The 16,795-nt window shown below is 37.5% G+C and overlaps 1 protein-coding gene across 3 annotated transcripts in view; it reads right to left on the reverse strand.

Moving 5' to 3' along the window:
• Positions 1-16,795, reverse strand: part of LOC117181634 (leucine-rich repeat-containing protein 15-like) — a 431,057-nt gene that overhangs the window by 24,651 nt on the left and 389,611 nt on the right. For all 3 annotated transcript variants that reach the window (XM_033374520.1, XM_033374521.1, XM_033374522.1), the window contains one exon: positions 3,442-3,622. In XM_033374520.1, coding sequence (XP_033230411.1) covers positions 3,442-3,622 — 181 coding nt within the window. The remainder of the gene's footprint in view (positions 1-3,441; positions 3,623-16,795) is intronic.

A 16,795-nucleotide genomic window follows, 5' to 3' on the forward strand; every position in this document is an offset into this window, starting at 1 on the left:
ACAGGCGTCATTTGAAGGATCAAGCTCGACGAAAATGGTTCACATTAGTGAATACTAATGCCATCTCTTAGAATTTTCAGGTACTTATCAGACTGCCTGGTAACTTGGTAATCAAAATTCCCCACCCTCAACCACCGACAGGAGGAGACTAAAAAAAGCACTCTTGGAAAAACCTGCAGGCAGTCATACGAGCTACTTGTGACGAGCAAGAATTTTTTGTCGAAGATCCTCTATGAATTCGAGGAGAGCTGCGCGCCCGTCGAGTTAGTAACCACGGTACCTCGCGTAACCTTATATCGTTTTCTCCCGTTTTCCCTCTTGAAATTGAAGCGAAGGCTGCGTCCTCGATTTACAAAGTGACAAAGCCGGCGCTGTGAAATTGAAGGCGGAAAACGCGGAAAAGTGTAAAACAGGTTTTTTTATTCCGTTTCCTGACTTGGGCGCGCTGAAACCACCGGTAAGACGTGAAAACAAAAATTGGCCAACGAAATACACCATTTTCCAAAATTTAAGCAAAAGCCGCGTCCTTCCGAAAATAATGTAACTAAGAAGGTGCCGCGAAAAAAGAAGCGTTAACTCATTACATTGTAGACACTCAAAACTACCGCAAAGTGAACGAATAAAGTTGGCTTGGGTTTTTTGATATACTAAGTCGAAACTGTTTTATTATTATTATTATTATTATCGTTACTATTATTACATATGCGAACGTACACAAACAAAATATGTTTTATGGGGCTCAAGCGGTCTGGATCTCACGAAGCTATGAATCATAATAAGTGATTCCTAAAATCGATCGTCAAGCAGCTATTAAACCGTGCTAATTTACTGATCACACTTGCGAGCAATAAATCAGGTATTTTACCTTTAAACATTTGTGTACATTGGTAGCTTGGATCCGTCTTTTAATATTGTAATAGAGAAGTGATTGACGTAAAATTCTCAACTGAAAATATGATTCGTTACTCACAAGGCAATCTGGAGCTCACGCCGCTATAAATCATGCTAAGTGAGTCTTAAAACCAATCGTCAAGCAGCTATCAATCATGCTTATTGACTGACTACTCTTGTGAATAATGAATTATATACTTTCTCTTAGCATGGTAGTGTGTATTTGAGTGTGCACTGATTTCGGTTAACTACAAATAATCTAAGAGGCAGGGGGGGGGGCAGGATATATATTTTTAATGTACATTTGTTTCCTTGTGACCTATTAGAATCAAATTATTGTCTTTCACCTCTGGCATCACACAAATTTAGAAAAACTGCTCATTCCATCGAGCATTAGGTAATAGCATCTCTCGGACGTGAGTAGATGAAATACGTCTCCTCAAAACAATAAAATCAACTAAAGATACTAGTTTAGTTCACTTTGCAGATTCCTCTTCTACCAAAGAACGCGGTTATAATTCTTTTGACAATTTAACCCTCTCACCGTACATTTTATTCCAGCATCCATGTACTGTACATAGGTGCAAATTCAATGAAACCAATGCGATTTTTTAGCTAAGACATTGTTTTTTTTTAATATATGAAAGTAATATAATTATACTAAGTTCTTTCCCATGCCCTCGAAGTTACTCTATGTACAAAGAGGGAATTTCATGATTTCAGAGTAGACAAGTAGGAGTAAATATATTGAATAACAAGAAAATACCATCAAGCCATTTATTTATTATGAAAATTATGTCAATACTTAAAAATTACAAGGAAATACTTAGTTCTCGGCAAAACTCTCGCATTCAATGGATACAGGTTCACGATGTTCGTCACATATTCTGCGCATGCAGTTCAGGCACCTCATGAAAAATTCCAAAATATTTTATCTGTCGGCAAATAAAAATAAAAATTGAATAAATACATATTTTGAGGGACTTTCATAAAAACTTTGTGATTATATGTTTCATATATTTTACTAAAATATTTTTCTTACCACAAAACATATTGCAATTTTTCTAACTTTTTCGTTACAACTTCAACTTTTTACAATGTTATAAGCCATTTTTTAAGATTCCTAGGCTCAGTTTATACAGAATTTTGAGAGCAATCAGCCTCATGAAGAGAAAAATTTGTAGCTCTGGCATAATTGAAATTAAGAGAACTTAATCAGTCACGAAAAAGTAGATGTGCGAAAACTTTTGACCGGCAGTGTATATTTTAAATACACGGTATGCTGTCGAATTTTATATAAAGCCGGAGAAAATATGCTGTATAAAAATCATTAAATTATCTATTTAATTATTAACTTACCTTGATTATCAGATACTCCAAATAAACTTCCATCGTCACTGTCCTCGGAAAAGTGCTGCTCTTCCCAATCCTACAGAGATGCTGACACATCTTTCACAATTCGGAGATTATAAACCCGGGCACTCATTTTGAACATAAAATATTAAATAATTATTGCAAATTGATTATTATTATTATTATTAGAAATTAATTACGAAAATGTACACAAGTTTGAGGAAAATCAAATTTATTTATGGTGGCTATCGAATGTGAGAAAATGTTTTCTTTGCAATTTATTTTAATAAATATATTAAAATCTATAATTATTGTAAGAAAGATTAAATTTACTCACTTTTGATAAAAATCCAAGTGGCCAAAAGAAAAATTCACTACTTTTATATTTCGGAGTCGACAACGATGCTGCACACACACAAGGAACACTTGTGCAATTTTGCACCAGATTTTGTACCGCATATTTGTCTTGGTGGGGTTATACCTCGGAAAAGTGAAAGCGGAAAATGCCAGCAACTTGAAAATGTTGTTGATGCAGATTCACACCAATGTACGTCAAGAGGGTTAAAATTACAGTAAGGTTTAATATAGGTACACATGGCTTGCGACACGAGCAGAAAATAGAAAGCTTCCTTAAAATTCTTAGATGCTTTTATATTCATGTTGATAAAATTCAGTATTTCTAAATGAGAGACAACGCACTTTTCTATAAGGAAAATATAAACGCTGAAGTCCCAATTGGAAGAGGATTCAAGCAATAATTACCATTATCAAGTTGAGAAAGTATAATTTTGATATTCCATGCTTCTTTACGTGCCAGACCCCTCTGTTTTTTATACTATCTGAGCTCTACTTCATAAACGATACGAAAAAAAATTCTGATATTTCCACAAAACATTTGTGTTGTGTTCTTCTATATTTCTTCCGATAAAAAACATTCGCAAGAAAAGTTTATCAGCTATGGCAAACTATGTAGCATTTTCGATACTCTGGGATAGGGCTCACATGCTTAAGGTATTAATTTATCAATCACTTTAACATTGGAATTATCATCTTTTTAATTTCTTAGACCATTAGATAGCACTTTAATGAATCTATGTTCCTAATTTGAAATGAAGCACAAGAAAACTACTTTATTCAGATAATACCTTAATAAATGTTTTAGAACTTCGCATAAAAAAAGAAAAAAGTTATTCTTACAAATTTTTTTGTAGATTGAGGAAGGTAATGGAGTCGCTGTAACCAGTGAATACATCTTCTAGAAGTACAGTAATGTTGTTCGCCCTCAAGTCAAGATGCCTAAGTCGATGAAGACGCCGTAGAGCGTCACTTGGAACCGAATGAAGATTGTTATCACCAAGCCGCAAGTACTGCAAGTTCTCTGTAAAAAGTGAAAAAACATCATCTCACAACTTCGCTTTGTCACAGTATGAAAAAATTTCCAAGAGTGGCGCGGAAGAAATACAAAAATCTTTGAGAAAAAACTCAAATAAATATTTAAAAAAGGGAAACTAAATGTTTTTCTAGATTATTTCATTTCTTTTCCATTATATTAATTTATCGACCAATTTTCTTGCTTTAATTCTACAGTTAGAAACTTAAGAAGTAAAAATTGCCAAGTGCCCTTGCCTAACATTTTGATGTCGCCAATCTTATTTAAACTTTGCCAGATGCGAGGGAAAGGGGACACACCGAGTAAAACGGGTTATCAAGATACAGGAGCCCGAATTTTCGATGCTTCACCCCGACGAGTAGTGACTTAGTGGTGTCAATACTTGATCAAGCTGATTTTTCTGTTTACGTGTAACAGATGTTTTATTTGATTTCCACTTTTATGTATCTGGAGAACGATTTAGTTACTTCAAATATCAAATTTTTAATACGGTACCATTGCAGGAAAACGATAGTTAATAATAAAATAATAAGCTATTTTGGTGGACGGTTCTGCTGACCTGTTATATTTTTAGATGGTTTTTGATGAGGCTATTTGCCTCCAATGTTTTAAGGAGTTTTTTGTGTTAATATTTTAGCCTATAACAATTGGAAGTTGTTTTCGGTGTGAGTCTCCTTGCCTTTCACACCCAGGCCAACGCGCACACTAGTCCACCGATGTTGCTCCCTTCCACTCACCACCATCCAGTGCGCCGACGCGCCGCGCAGACGCCAGGTGCCCCTAATCGGCCTACCCGCGGCTCAGCTCCTCCTGCTCGCATTTCCCGCAGCCTACCTGATCTCCGGTCGACAGGTGCCCCTGTGGCCGCTCTTCGAGTGCAGGGCACGTCGGCGTCAGGTGTCCCCTGACCGGCCTACGGGCGACTCCCGTACCAACATAAGGGAAACGACGCCGGGGTGAACTCCTGCCTTCGAAGGGATTCAAGGCCACGACACCCTCCCCTCTTGTACCTAACCTGAACTGACCGCGGGGAGGTGATCTGGCTCCCCGACTCTTCTCACGCATGATTGCTAACCCGTAAGCGCAGCTAACCCGACGCCCCCTTCTTTTCTGTTTCCAGAGTACAGCTCCAGGACAGCCCTCCGCTCCGGGGAGACATGCCCGCGACGTCACGCGCTCCGATCCACCGCCCCCAGCCATCGTTACCCAACGCGTAGCTTACTACCAAACAGACACTCTCTCAGACTCACACCAACAACACACAGCTTCTTGTATATTCGAAACACACAACAAACACCACTTAAGAATGGCAACGACACACCTACACACATACAAAATAATACGACATGATCACACCTAGCACCTTATTCGAAATGTAGCTTATAGGAAAATATATTGTTTATCGTTTTAGAACATAAATCGTTGTTCGTATCCTTATAAAGCTTGCCCCAACTCCGACACCCTGGCAAGACTGAAGCGTCCGAAGGAACAACAAGCAGGTGGAATGAAACGAACCGTTACATGGAGCCCGACCAGGTTCTTTATTAAAATTCGCGTTACACATCTGGAATGGAGGTTGTCTCTTCCATAATATCCCCCCCACCTTCTTTACCCCTTCCTTTATCCGAAATCACCTTCTATCCGTCCAAACGGTATAAAAGAGCGAAACGTTCTCCGGTCGAGACATTCGAGCCAACTCTTCGACAGAGGAAACATCGGATAGAAACCGCTAATTGATCGCCGAACTGCTCTGAATACACACCGGAATATTATTTTACCCGTACTTAATTACCACCGACTTCCGACCACTCTACCACGACAGCCGACACTATGCCTGTTTCATGTGTATACCACCTACGAAAAGATCAGCTTGAGGAAAAAGTAAAGAGACACGAGATCTACGCTGTGGGATCCCCCGCAGTGCTCCAACAAAGACTGGTGAGCTTTGTCAGAGCCAACCCAACGCTCTTCCAAGACAAGCCGTAAGACACCCCAGATTATAAGGAAGACATCGACCGCACCCAGGACCTAGAATTCATGCAGGCCGAGCTAGACAGGCTCCAAAACTTGGCAACGTCCTCACCATGAGGCCCAATGAACAAGAGGTCACCATGCCAATCAAACCAAACAACACCAATACGGCCTACCAGGCACGAGGACAAAACTGAAGAATTTGAGAATACAATAACATCAACTAAAATCTTAGACCAAATGCGAAAGTGAAACTGCCACTTCGAAGGCAAAAACGGCTACGGATTTCTCGAAAGACTAAAAGAACTCCAGAGAGCCTACAGCTTCTCCGACAACGAAATTCTAAAAGGTTTCCCGGAGCTCCTCAGAGGGGATGCCCAGCTGTGGTACCGTAACTGCGTAGCCCATTTCACCGCTCTAAACGACGTAGATCAGAGTCTGAGGAGATTTTACCGAGTTGTACATCCAGCTCTCGGATATTAACACCCCCGACGCCCTAATCTAAGGAGTGGAGGAAATAGAGAAGGTTCAGGATCTCCACATGAGAGACAACCGCAAAGATCGTCGTACAAACCACAAGCCTCCAAAACAACCAACGTCTACCATTGAACCAAGTTACAACCGCCGAGGAGTTTGCTGGCGCTGCAAATAACGAGGGCATGCCCGGGAAAACTGCCGAAACGAACCGAGAAAATTCAGCTCCTGGTGCGGAACAGAAGGCGTACTCTCCAGGGATTGCCCTTGCAAGACACAGGGAAACAAAAACAGGGCTGAACCCAAGTAGGCTCACTCCCGGCCACAGACACCACCCCACATGACGAGCCGAGAATCTTCATACCAGTAAGAACAGGGACATATACCGTAAACGCCTTAGTGGATCCAGGATCAGTCTGCTCTTACGTAAACACCGAAACAGCACAAGGTTGCATAAACCAGGGATATCAACAGGAAGAGAATAACACCATAGCTTGTATGACCGACGGCACAGAAACGCACCTTGGGGCAACCCTCTTCGGATGCTTGCAAGCCATGGGAAAATGAATACGAGCTGAGGTTTCTATAATGGACATTCTTAGCCACAGCGTGCTTCTGGGGATTGATATCGTATCACAACTGGGTCTAAATCTCCACATTAACGGAGCGCAGGTCTTCCCTCTGACCAGAAACCAGAAAAGGGAAGTCTGCTCCACCAAAGGCCCAATGACAATAACGGAGCTAACACCCAGAGAAATACAAATAGCAGAAAACTTTATCGACAAACAGATGGCACGTCTAGCAACAGTCAAAGGCGTAACACCGCCCGCCAAAAACGAGATACGGCTAGAGGATCCAACACCGTTCAAACAACGTTATTGGACAAGAAACCCAGCCATCCAGGCAATAATCAAAGACGAGGTATGAAACATGCTGAAGACGTATCAAACGAAGACGCCTACCCGATACCGAAGATCAAACCACTCACATACGAGTATTAAAAACAGTTTTTTACTGACTCTACAAAGCAAAACTGAGGCCGAATCCTGAAAAATGCCATTTCTTTCGTTTAAAACTCAAATACCTGGGACGTGTAGTGGAAAAAGAGGGCCTTCACACGGATCCTGACAAAGTAGCCGCCATCAAGGATCTAACACCGCTAAAAAACTTGAAAGAAGCCCGCCGATTTCTAGGACTAATATCGTCGTACCGGAGATTCATCAAAGATACAGCCCATGTGGCAGACCCCCTACACCAACTACTAAGGAAAAGGCGATATAGCAATGGACAGACGAGCACGCCAGCAGACAATGACTCGGAGCCGTTCTCACCCAACAACAGAGCGAATCATCGCGTACGCCAGATGCTCCGTAAATAAGGCAGAATGTAATTACTCCGCTACCGAACTCGAATGCCTCGCCGTAAAATGGGAAATGTAGAAAATAAGGGACTATCTGAAGGACTGCCATTTCACCGTTCTGACCGACCACCTATCTTTGAAATGACTCGACAAGATTGACAAACCCTCATGCCATCTAGCTCGCTGGGACATGGAACTAAGCCAATGGGGCTTCGAGGTAAAATACCGCCGCAACAACCGCCGACAACCTGATAACAGACACGCTGTCGAGACAACCCCACGAAACGTGCGCCACACAAGAGAAAACAGACAAGGACTGGTACCAGAGACGAGTCCAGTCAGTCGAGGGCAACCCCGCCGACAATCCGGAATATTGCATTCGCGACGGACGACTATACCGGCACATTCTGCACACCTTGGATTTCAATGACTACGCCCACGAAGAACAATGGAACATCTGTGTACCAAAACGAGACCAATAAAGGGTACTAAAAGAAGTGCACGACCACCCAAAGGTCGGACACCTCGGAGTGGCAAAAACCCTCGCTCGATTAGCCCGACACCATTACTGTTCGGACATGCTGAAGATGGGGGCTCAACACATGCATAATTGCCCAAGCTGTCAGAAGTTTAAGCCCCAACCACTAGACCCAGCAGGAACAATGCATCCCACAAACGTCGAGCAACCATTGGGGACTGTTTCTGCTCGCCCTTCGCGCTCGAAGATGTATTTATCTTCCGCTTCGCGCTCGATTTTTTATTAATTTTGCGCTTGGTATTCGATTATGTATTTACCTCGGGCTACGAGCTCGGTCTTTATATTTTCGCACATTCTTGTACAAACGTTTTAAAATTTAAACTCAAAACATCCACCACTGTAATTTGCACAGAGCTTTTAGAATCAAAGGTCAACGAATCGACAACTGTAATTTTGTGATTGTGAACTCTCTTTTGCTAAAGCTCTTTCGGCTTTTACGAACACATTCGCATCACGTATCTCGTGCTTCACTCAAATTGTATTTTTCATGATTATTTTGATATTTACTTTTTATTTTGCTTTAAATTATATTATAAGCTGCGCTGAACATGTATGATTTGATTAAATTTATATAACTACAATTAATAATATGCATAAAAATTGAATCATACTAATTCTTATTTTCTTGTTTTCTTAATTTTTTTATTTTCAATCTTGGTTTTTACGACTAAAAATAAAAACTACGCGTCCTATCTAAAAGTGATTCATAACAAATTTATAGATCTTTTCAGGGCGCGCAATTTTAGCTTATTCATTTTTTTATGTATCTTGCATAGTTTGACAAAAAAAATGGAATTTTGGAATTTTTTATTGTTTTTGGTACGATAAAATTTTTAACTTTTCGACTAAATTAAAAAAGTTCTTATGATAATCTTGTACGGCTTTCAAAAATCAACGTTTTTCTTCTGTTGACTTTTTTTGTATCATGCCAGTTTCTTGCACCACAAGCATAATAACATGATTTTTCCTGTCTTTTCAGAGTAGGATGACTTTTAAAATGTTTATTTATAAGGAATCGTAAATGGGACCCTATACTCATCACGCTTCGGTTTCTTACTTTTACATGAGGCATTTATTTATGCTCCCACCCTTTAATATATTTGAGTGTCTCTTACATACTCTTACACCTTTGTCATCTTTCCAACCTTCACATGTTTTCCTCCTTGGTGTCTCTTCTGCCACTTCTTTCTCTCACGTTAGCACTTAAACTCCTTACTTTAAACTTTATACTAGAAATCCACCTATACCGGTGAACGTGACCCCTCTAGCCTCTTATTTATAACACTTTTTAACTCCCCATTCGTATCTATATCCCACTTATTATAGTCGCATAGGTAAACGGAAGCTCTTGAAATTTCTCCTCTTCATATCTCATTTCTTATCATAACATCAAGCACAAAAAAGCCGCTCAGCAAAAACTAACTTTTCTCCACTCCCTACCTTCTACTGTTTCTACTTAGCTATTTCCATTTCACTGCCTCCACTTTACTTTTACCTTTTTTCCTAAACTTACTTTTCCTCGTTCTGTCCCATCCTCTTCCAAACAAAATCCAGAGCCCTTTAGTTTCCTATATTCTCTCAAAATCTGAGTTGTGCTAAGGGACTGAGAGCAAAAGATTTTGCTCTTTTTTGGGTTTCATACTTCAAACGATTCTAAAACAAAATTTAAGGTTTCGTACGGCGCATGTAAGGTCCATTTTTATTGTGAACTTGTTAAAACTTTTTCCTGTGTGAATGTATACCTGCGTGCAGGTACTAGTAAACAAACAGCGTTTGATGGAAAAAATGGTTAGCAATTTAAAATCAAGGCAAGAACACCAGTACAGGTTAACCCTCTACCGCCCTTAAAATTTTTTTAGTTTGTTTACTTTGAGTTTTTTAAGAATGTTATGCCTAAGGTGCAGTGTATATAAAAAAAATTTCAGCTCATTCGCCTTCTGACTAACATATAAATCGATGCTATAAAAAATGCCGTTCATCTTAAAGTAATATTTAAAAAATGCCAAAGCTACTGAACGTTACATATATGTCACTGTGGGCGGTAGAGGGTTAAGGAAATGCAGTGTAACATGAGTAAAACAGACTTTTATTCAAGCTTTTATTTTATTTTGAACAAGTCTGAATTTCCAAATAAAGCCAACTAATGTTGTCTTCTTTGATTTAATAAATCGTTTAGAATACAAGCATTAGTTTATTGAATATCATATGATTATCACACTGTTTTTTTTAAATCAAAAAATAAAATAACTTTATCAATATATACCCCCCCCCCTCCGCAAATATTAAAAATTAAATATTTTTCCTGGTTACATGTTTGATAGTTCTAGAGATTTTTAGATTTTTTATAAATAGTTCTAAAAATAAGAATTCGGCAAAACCGAACTTTGTTTTAGAGTTTCGAGTAGATTAAACATAGCTCTAGAGTTTCTGATCATTTTTAAAAATAGTATTGCTTAATATCACAAAAAAATCGTTATTCAAAAAAAGTATGTAACCTCCAGTTTTACAAAATTTAACTTGTTGCATGATTCTCTGGTTCCATAAGAGTTCTGGAGTTGTCTAATATTAAAATTAAAATTAAATAAAAAAATATCCAAAAACAACATTGAAAAATACAAAATGTTCACAATTTTCTCAATCCAAAAGTTCTGTCTAGAGTTCTGGATCAAAATTCGAAGAACTATGGCACTTCAGAAAATCCAAAATTTTGCTCTGTACAAATTTCGACAGTTCTGAGAGTTCTGATCGGAGGTCTGGACTTCTTAATGACAGCTCTACAAAAAATAGTCAGAACACTTTTCGACCAAGTAAAAATTCAAAGAACTGCGGCAATTTAAAGAAAACCCGAAATTCTTCAATCTGGAAATTTTGGGTTAAAAGTATTACCCGTAAAGAAAAAAGTGTCCTTCACACACAAAAAAAGTGTGCGGATCTGGTAACAAGACACACGTATTTCTATGGATTTTGCGGTGCTGAATTCAAATTCGGTATCAAAAATCATCCATAACGTCAAGGTTGAGCCATAACCTCAAAAAATGACGAAAAATCATGCACTGAGGCAAATAAATTTCAAAATAATGCTAGTGATGCAAATTTTCACTTCAAAACCATGTCGACAACTGTGAAGGATCAACCCTTGCCTGATATCAACTTATTTAACATAACTTTACCCAACAGAACCTGACCTCACCTAACTTGAATTAACAGAAATGTATTGAACTACACGTAAAGCTCTGGAAGCATATTTTCCCAGTAGCAAATGTGTGCTACATCGAATGGGTCAACTCGAGCCTAACCTAGAAAGAAATTTAACCTAGCCTGACCTAACCTAACCTAACCTAACCTCACGAAACACAAGTAAACTGATTGTGCTGTCCCGTTGTGTTTGCGTTACCGTTTCATTCAGTTTCGGCTTAACCTACGTAGAGGTTTAACCTATCCTAACCTAACAAAACCTGAACAAACCTAACCTAACCGAATGAAATTCAACCACGCGTGTAGCTATGTAAGCGTACGATTCTCAGTCTTAATTGCTCTTATGACTGTGTACACATTAATGTACGAAATGTTATTTTTATTTTTGGCGTTGAACCCTTTGACGGAATTCATGCAAAAGTAGCAGTCCTTCGCAATAACGGGTTTTTTCCATGTGGTTGGAGTAGAGTACTTGCGTTACTTTTCGTTGTTTGATTTTTTTAAACTATACAACATAAGTCTGCAGGAATTGCAAATGATGTGAGGAACCCATTTTGTTTCTTGGTGCAGCAATTTACGGTCAAAACACTTTTCGTAAAGACTTTTCACTTCCTCGTCGATTGATTTTTGCAAACTGCTCACTTCATATTTACTGCAAGTGTAGCAGAATTAATCTGAGCTATTCTTGCAGATATGCGATTGACAAATGCTCGCGGTTTTTTTCCTTGTAGCATGAGACTCTACACCAACCAAGTGATCCATTGATGAAGAGCTACGGTTGCATGATGACGACGTCGGAGGGCCCGCTTTCCCACCCTGACCAGACGCCGATACTGGGGGTTTTCCCTGTATCGTAATACACTTTACATGTGTCTGCCATGACGGCATGAACGCCGTTTACCCAGGGACTCAGCCAATGTGGATCCGTTGCCCACCGTCACCACGTGGAGGTGCCTGGTTACAGACACAGGCGAATAATGCTAGCAAGAAGCGGTTACGAAACTCCAGACATTTACTGCTATTAATGTCAAAATACGAAAGTACGCAAGAACAAGTTTGCAGCGTAATTGGTTACGTCAGGTCAGGTTTTGTTAGGTTAGGATAGGTTAAACCTCTATGTAGGTTAAGCCGAAGCTGAATGAAACGGTACCGCAAACACAACGGGACAACACAATCAGTTTAATTGTGTTTCGTGAAGTTAGGTTAGGTTAAACTAGGTTAGATTTATTTATGGGCTAGGCTCGAGTTGACCCATTCGATGTAGCATACATTTGCTAGTGGGAAAATATGCTTCCAGAGCTTTACGTGTAGTTCAATAAATTTCTGTTAATTCAGGTTAGGTGAGGTCAGCTTCTGTTGGGTAAAGTTATGTTAAATAAGTTGATATCAGGCAAGGGTTGATCCTTCACAAGTGTCGACATGTTTTTGAAGTGAAAATATGCATCGCTGGCATTATTTTGAAATTTATTTGTCTCAGTGCATGATTTTTCGTCATTTTTGGAGGTTATGGCTCAACCATGACGTGATGGGTAATTTTTGATACCGAATTTGAATTCAGCGTCCCAAAATCCATAGGAATATGTGTGTCTTGTTACCAGATCCACACACTTTTTTTGTGTGGCTGTGTTATGGTCTGTATTTCATTATTTTAGTAATTGTTAAGTTTAAACTTAATTTTTATATTGAAATGACTACTTATAAGTAAAAATTTTCTCAAAAAGAAGTTATTAGCTTAGATTTTAAGAGTTCGGATCAAAAGATATATATTTCATTAATTTCAAAGTTGTGAAATATTACTATATTTTACTATAATGTACTATAATTATTGTTAATTTATTATAATTGCAGCATTTTTTGTAATTTTTAATGTTTTCTATAATGAATTACTTATTTAAATCAAGGCTTAAATATTCGCGGTAAAAATACTTCACGCTGCATGCTCGGCCTTTGTAGTTACCCACATTTGTGCAAAACATTTTTAAAATTAAAGGACAAAGCATCGAAAAAACTATAATTTGGTGATTGCAAATTATATTTTGTTAAAGATCCTTCGGCTTTAATGAACACATTCTTGTGTTTAACTAACTTGAACTTTTTTTATGCACTATTTTTTCTAATTATTCTTTTTTTGTAACATGCACAGTTAGAACTAGAAGCAGAATGCTTTATTTTTTATTATTTTTTTTTGTTTTTTCGAAATTTGAATTTTCGATTTTTCAACAAAACTCAAAAAGTTGTTATGACAGTCGAGAGGGGGGGGGGGGGCAAGTTTTACACACATCCAATACGTTCACGGTTTACTCCTTAGACATTTTGCCTTTTCTCCGATGATCGTGAATTATCTTTTATTAAAGCTCCTTAGCTTTAGCGAACACATTCTCATCACGTATCTCGTACATCGCACTCGAGTTTATCCTTGAAATTTGATATCATTCCTATAAATGCATATTTTTATAATTCATAACTTACATTGATATTAAAACAGACGTAGTTTAATTGTCCCGTTTAGAAAACTGCGAATTCTTGTAAAAAAATGTTGTTATTGAATATTTTATTGCAACTTTGGTTGTTTTTCCATAAACTGAATTTGCTCATTTCCAATGTTTTTTTATCATATACACTTTACACAAACGGTTTACTGAGCAGCCTTGCCCTTTTTTAACTTCTAAATTATATATAATTAAAAATTTGTCATAAGGACAACCGCAGGATTTCGCCGGGAGCGGGTGCTAATCTGAAAAATTGCACCCGCTTCCAGCGAAATCGCGGTAAAATTTCAGCCACAACCATGTTTCACAACCGTGAGATAGGTGGTTATATATATATAACAAATAATCAAAGCCATGCACATCAAACACCGCTTCACACCACCATATACACCCCAGTGCAACCCAGTAGCACGAGTAAATAGAGTCCTCAAAACGATGATTGCACAGAACATCCAAAAATCACAAAAAACGTGGGATCTGTATCTACCAGAGCTGAAATTCGTGTTCAATACAGCAACAAGCACATCAAAAGGATTCACACCCGCATACCTAAATTTCGGTCGTGAATTCCATGCACCAGGAAGCCTTGCACACGAAAAATTTGTTTGACTGCAAAATATTGTAGGCTGCATAAAAATAGAAAGTGCCTATTTGTTTGTTTTGAAAAAATTAATTAATAGGACTACACATTTAACTTTTTTCTCTTATGGAGATTAACGTGTAAAATGACGTTTCTTTTTTCAAATGCAATTCTGCAATAGAAGTTATGATTGTATTTGTTTGAAACTTTATGCATTTGTTACATAAGAATGAGAATGCATTTGATCACACTTTGACGTTTTAAAAATGTCATGTAATAATTTAACAACAGTCAATTTCCGTAAAATCGCAATATTCAAAACCATATACCGGGTTTTCTATATATTTTCATCATCTGGAATTTTTACAGAACACGAGTTGCTTACGTAAGAACAAGTTTTTAAATAAGAAAATAAAAATGTACAATAATTTGTAGGAGAAAGAGAGTATTAAAAACATGAAAAATTGCTAAATTTCGAGTATCGCGACGCCTTTGACTTAGTAATGGAATACAAGAGAGCAATAGACATCAGTCAATCCGAAACATAAATGGGTTCTCCCTAGCACTTGCACAAAAATTGCTTAAAAACTATACGTATTGCTCTATTAGCACACAACATTTTAAAACTTTTTAATTCTGATTAGCTACTCTATTTTGAAACAAACCAAGTTACTCGACTCGAAATGGCTTCTGCCTAAGTCACCGGACCAAATTCAAATTTAACTATCTACACTCAAACTGTACCCATATATTTATGGTAACATATCTGCGGGACGAAATGATTAACGCCTACCTTGGGTGCAGAACCGAAGTTCTACGCTTTTCAAAGCTTTAAATAGGTTGCGTACTCAAAATTCTACTTCGTATTTTTCCTCGATGGCCGACACGAGACTGATCTCTCCCCCAGTTCTACCGCCTTTTCTTTCCTCTTTGCTCGTCTTCCGTCGACTTCGCCCAGTGTGTGCTGCCCTTAATGCCATTAAAAGGTCTTACAACTGGCGGAAAGTACTTGACCGGTTCCGGTTAGTGTGAAGCCGGCCGGCCAAGACGGCGGTAACTGAATTTTGACAGTCAGTTTCGTTCAACCTTCCTGGCCGCGTGTTAGAAGTCAGTAGTGGTCGAGACTCAGTGCGTGGAGTGAAACGTGGTGCGGGTGGGTGAAGTCGTGCCAAGTGTTATATTAGTTTGTAGGACCCTGATGATAGGATGGCAGCGTTAATCCCTGCCGGATTTCTGAAGATGAGCAGAACCTATACTCCACGACCGAAGGCAGGATGTCACACCACTATCGTCCACAGGCGATTTACACCATGCGGACTACAGCGCATTACGTATGTATGCTAAACCCTATACTACAGGTACTTGAAATTTTACATAGGAGAGGCTAAACTCAAATAAAATGAATATGAATGTAAGAATTATAACTTCATTCTTTCTTTCTTCTATTCTTCCACACAATTACATAAAATAATGTCCGATATATATTATTCATTATTTAAGCCTAATTTGAGCTTGTGTCGGCCATGGATCCCCTTTGTAATGATATATAAATGTGAAAGTGATCTCGAGTGGAAACCATATCGGGTGGGTGGCCACAACGTTACAAGTTTAATTTTTAAAATTAGATCATATTTACCAGCGCCTTTTTGATTTATGAACCAATAAACATTTAATTAATAATAATTATTAAATCATTAAAATAATTGATAGTTGAAAAATAATCATTATTATTATTAATAATAAATTATCATAAGAAAAATTAATAAAGATTTCAAATATTCAGTATCACAATAATAGATTAATGATAATTTCAAATAAAGAAGTTAAAATAAAATTAATTAAAATTTATAATTTTTCATGGTTAATTAAGAATTGAATAATTATTTATTAATGAATAATTATTAAATCTTTAATAACTAAATCATCCATTTATTCATAATTAATTAATACTTAAGAATTAAATAATTAGTCATTATTAAACATTAAATTATTAAATAATGAAAATTAACAATAACTAATATAAATTAAAGTAAAACGTTTTTCATGATTAATTTATAAATATATTATTGCTCATTAATAAATATTTATTAATTTATTATTAATTGAATCATATATTGAGTCATGCATAATTAATTTATTAATTATTAATTAAAATGAACGATGATAATTAAAATCAAATTAAGTGAAACTTACAATTTTTCATGATCAATAAATAATGACTAATTATTAAGAGGTTCCACAGTTACTCTTTATTACAAGTATGCTATGAATACAGAAGATTTAGGTAAGGTGGTTTCTGAGGACTTAGGCGAGCCTCGAGCTTTAACAAAGGAGCAGTTCAAGTTGGCAAAGTAAAGCTATTGCACTACCAAGCTGACCCATTGGCGGCACCGTGAATTCTGTACTTTAAGCAGTGAATTTGGAAAAAACTTTGCAACAAATGGGTAGTGCTAATAATTAATTTCTTAAACAAAAAAGAATAGGCACTTTCTATTCTCGTGTAGCCTACAATATTATTCAGTCTAATCGCAAAAATTAGAAAATATATTTTTGT

The sequence above is a fragment of the Belonocnema kinseyi genome, chromosome 10 (genome assembly GCF_010883055.1).
Source record: "Belonocnema kinseyi isolate 2016_QV_RU_SX_M_011 chromosome 10, B_treatae_v1, whole genome shotgun sequence".
In the NCBI taxonomy this organism is placed as follows: Eukaryota; Metazoa; Arthropoda; class Insecta; order Hymenoptera; family Cynipidae; genus Belonocnema; species Belonocnema kinseyi.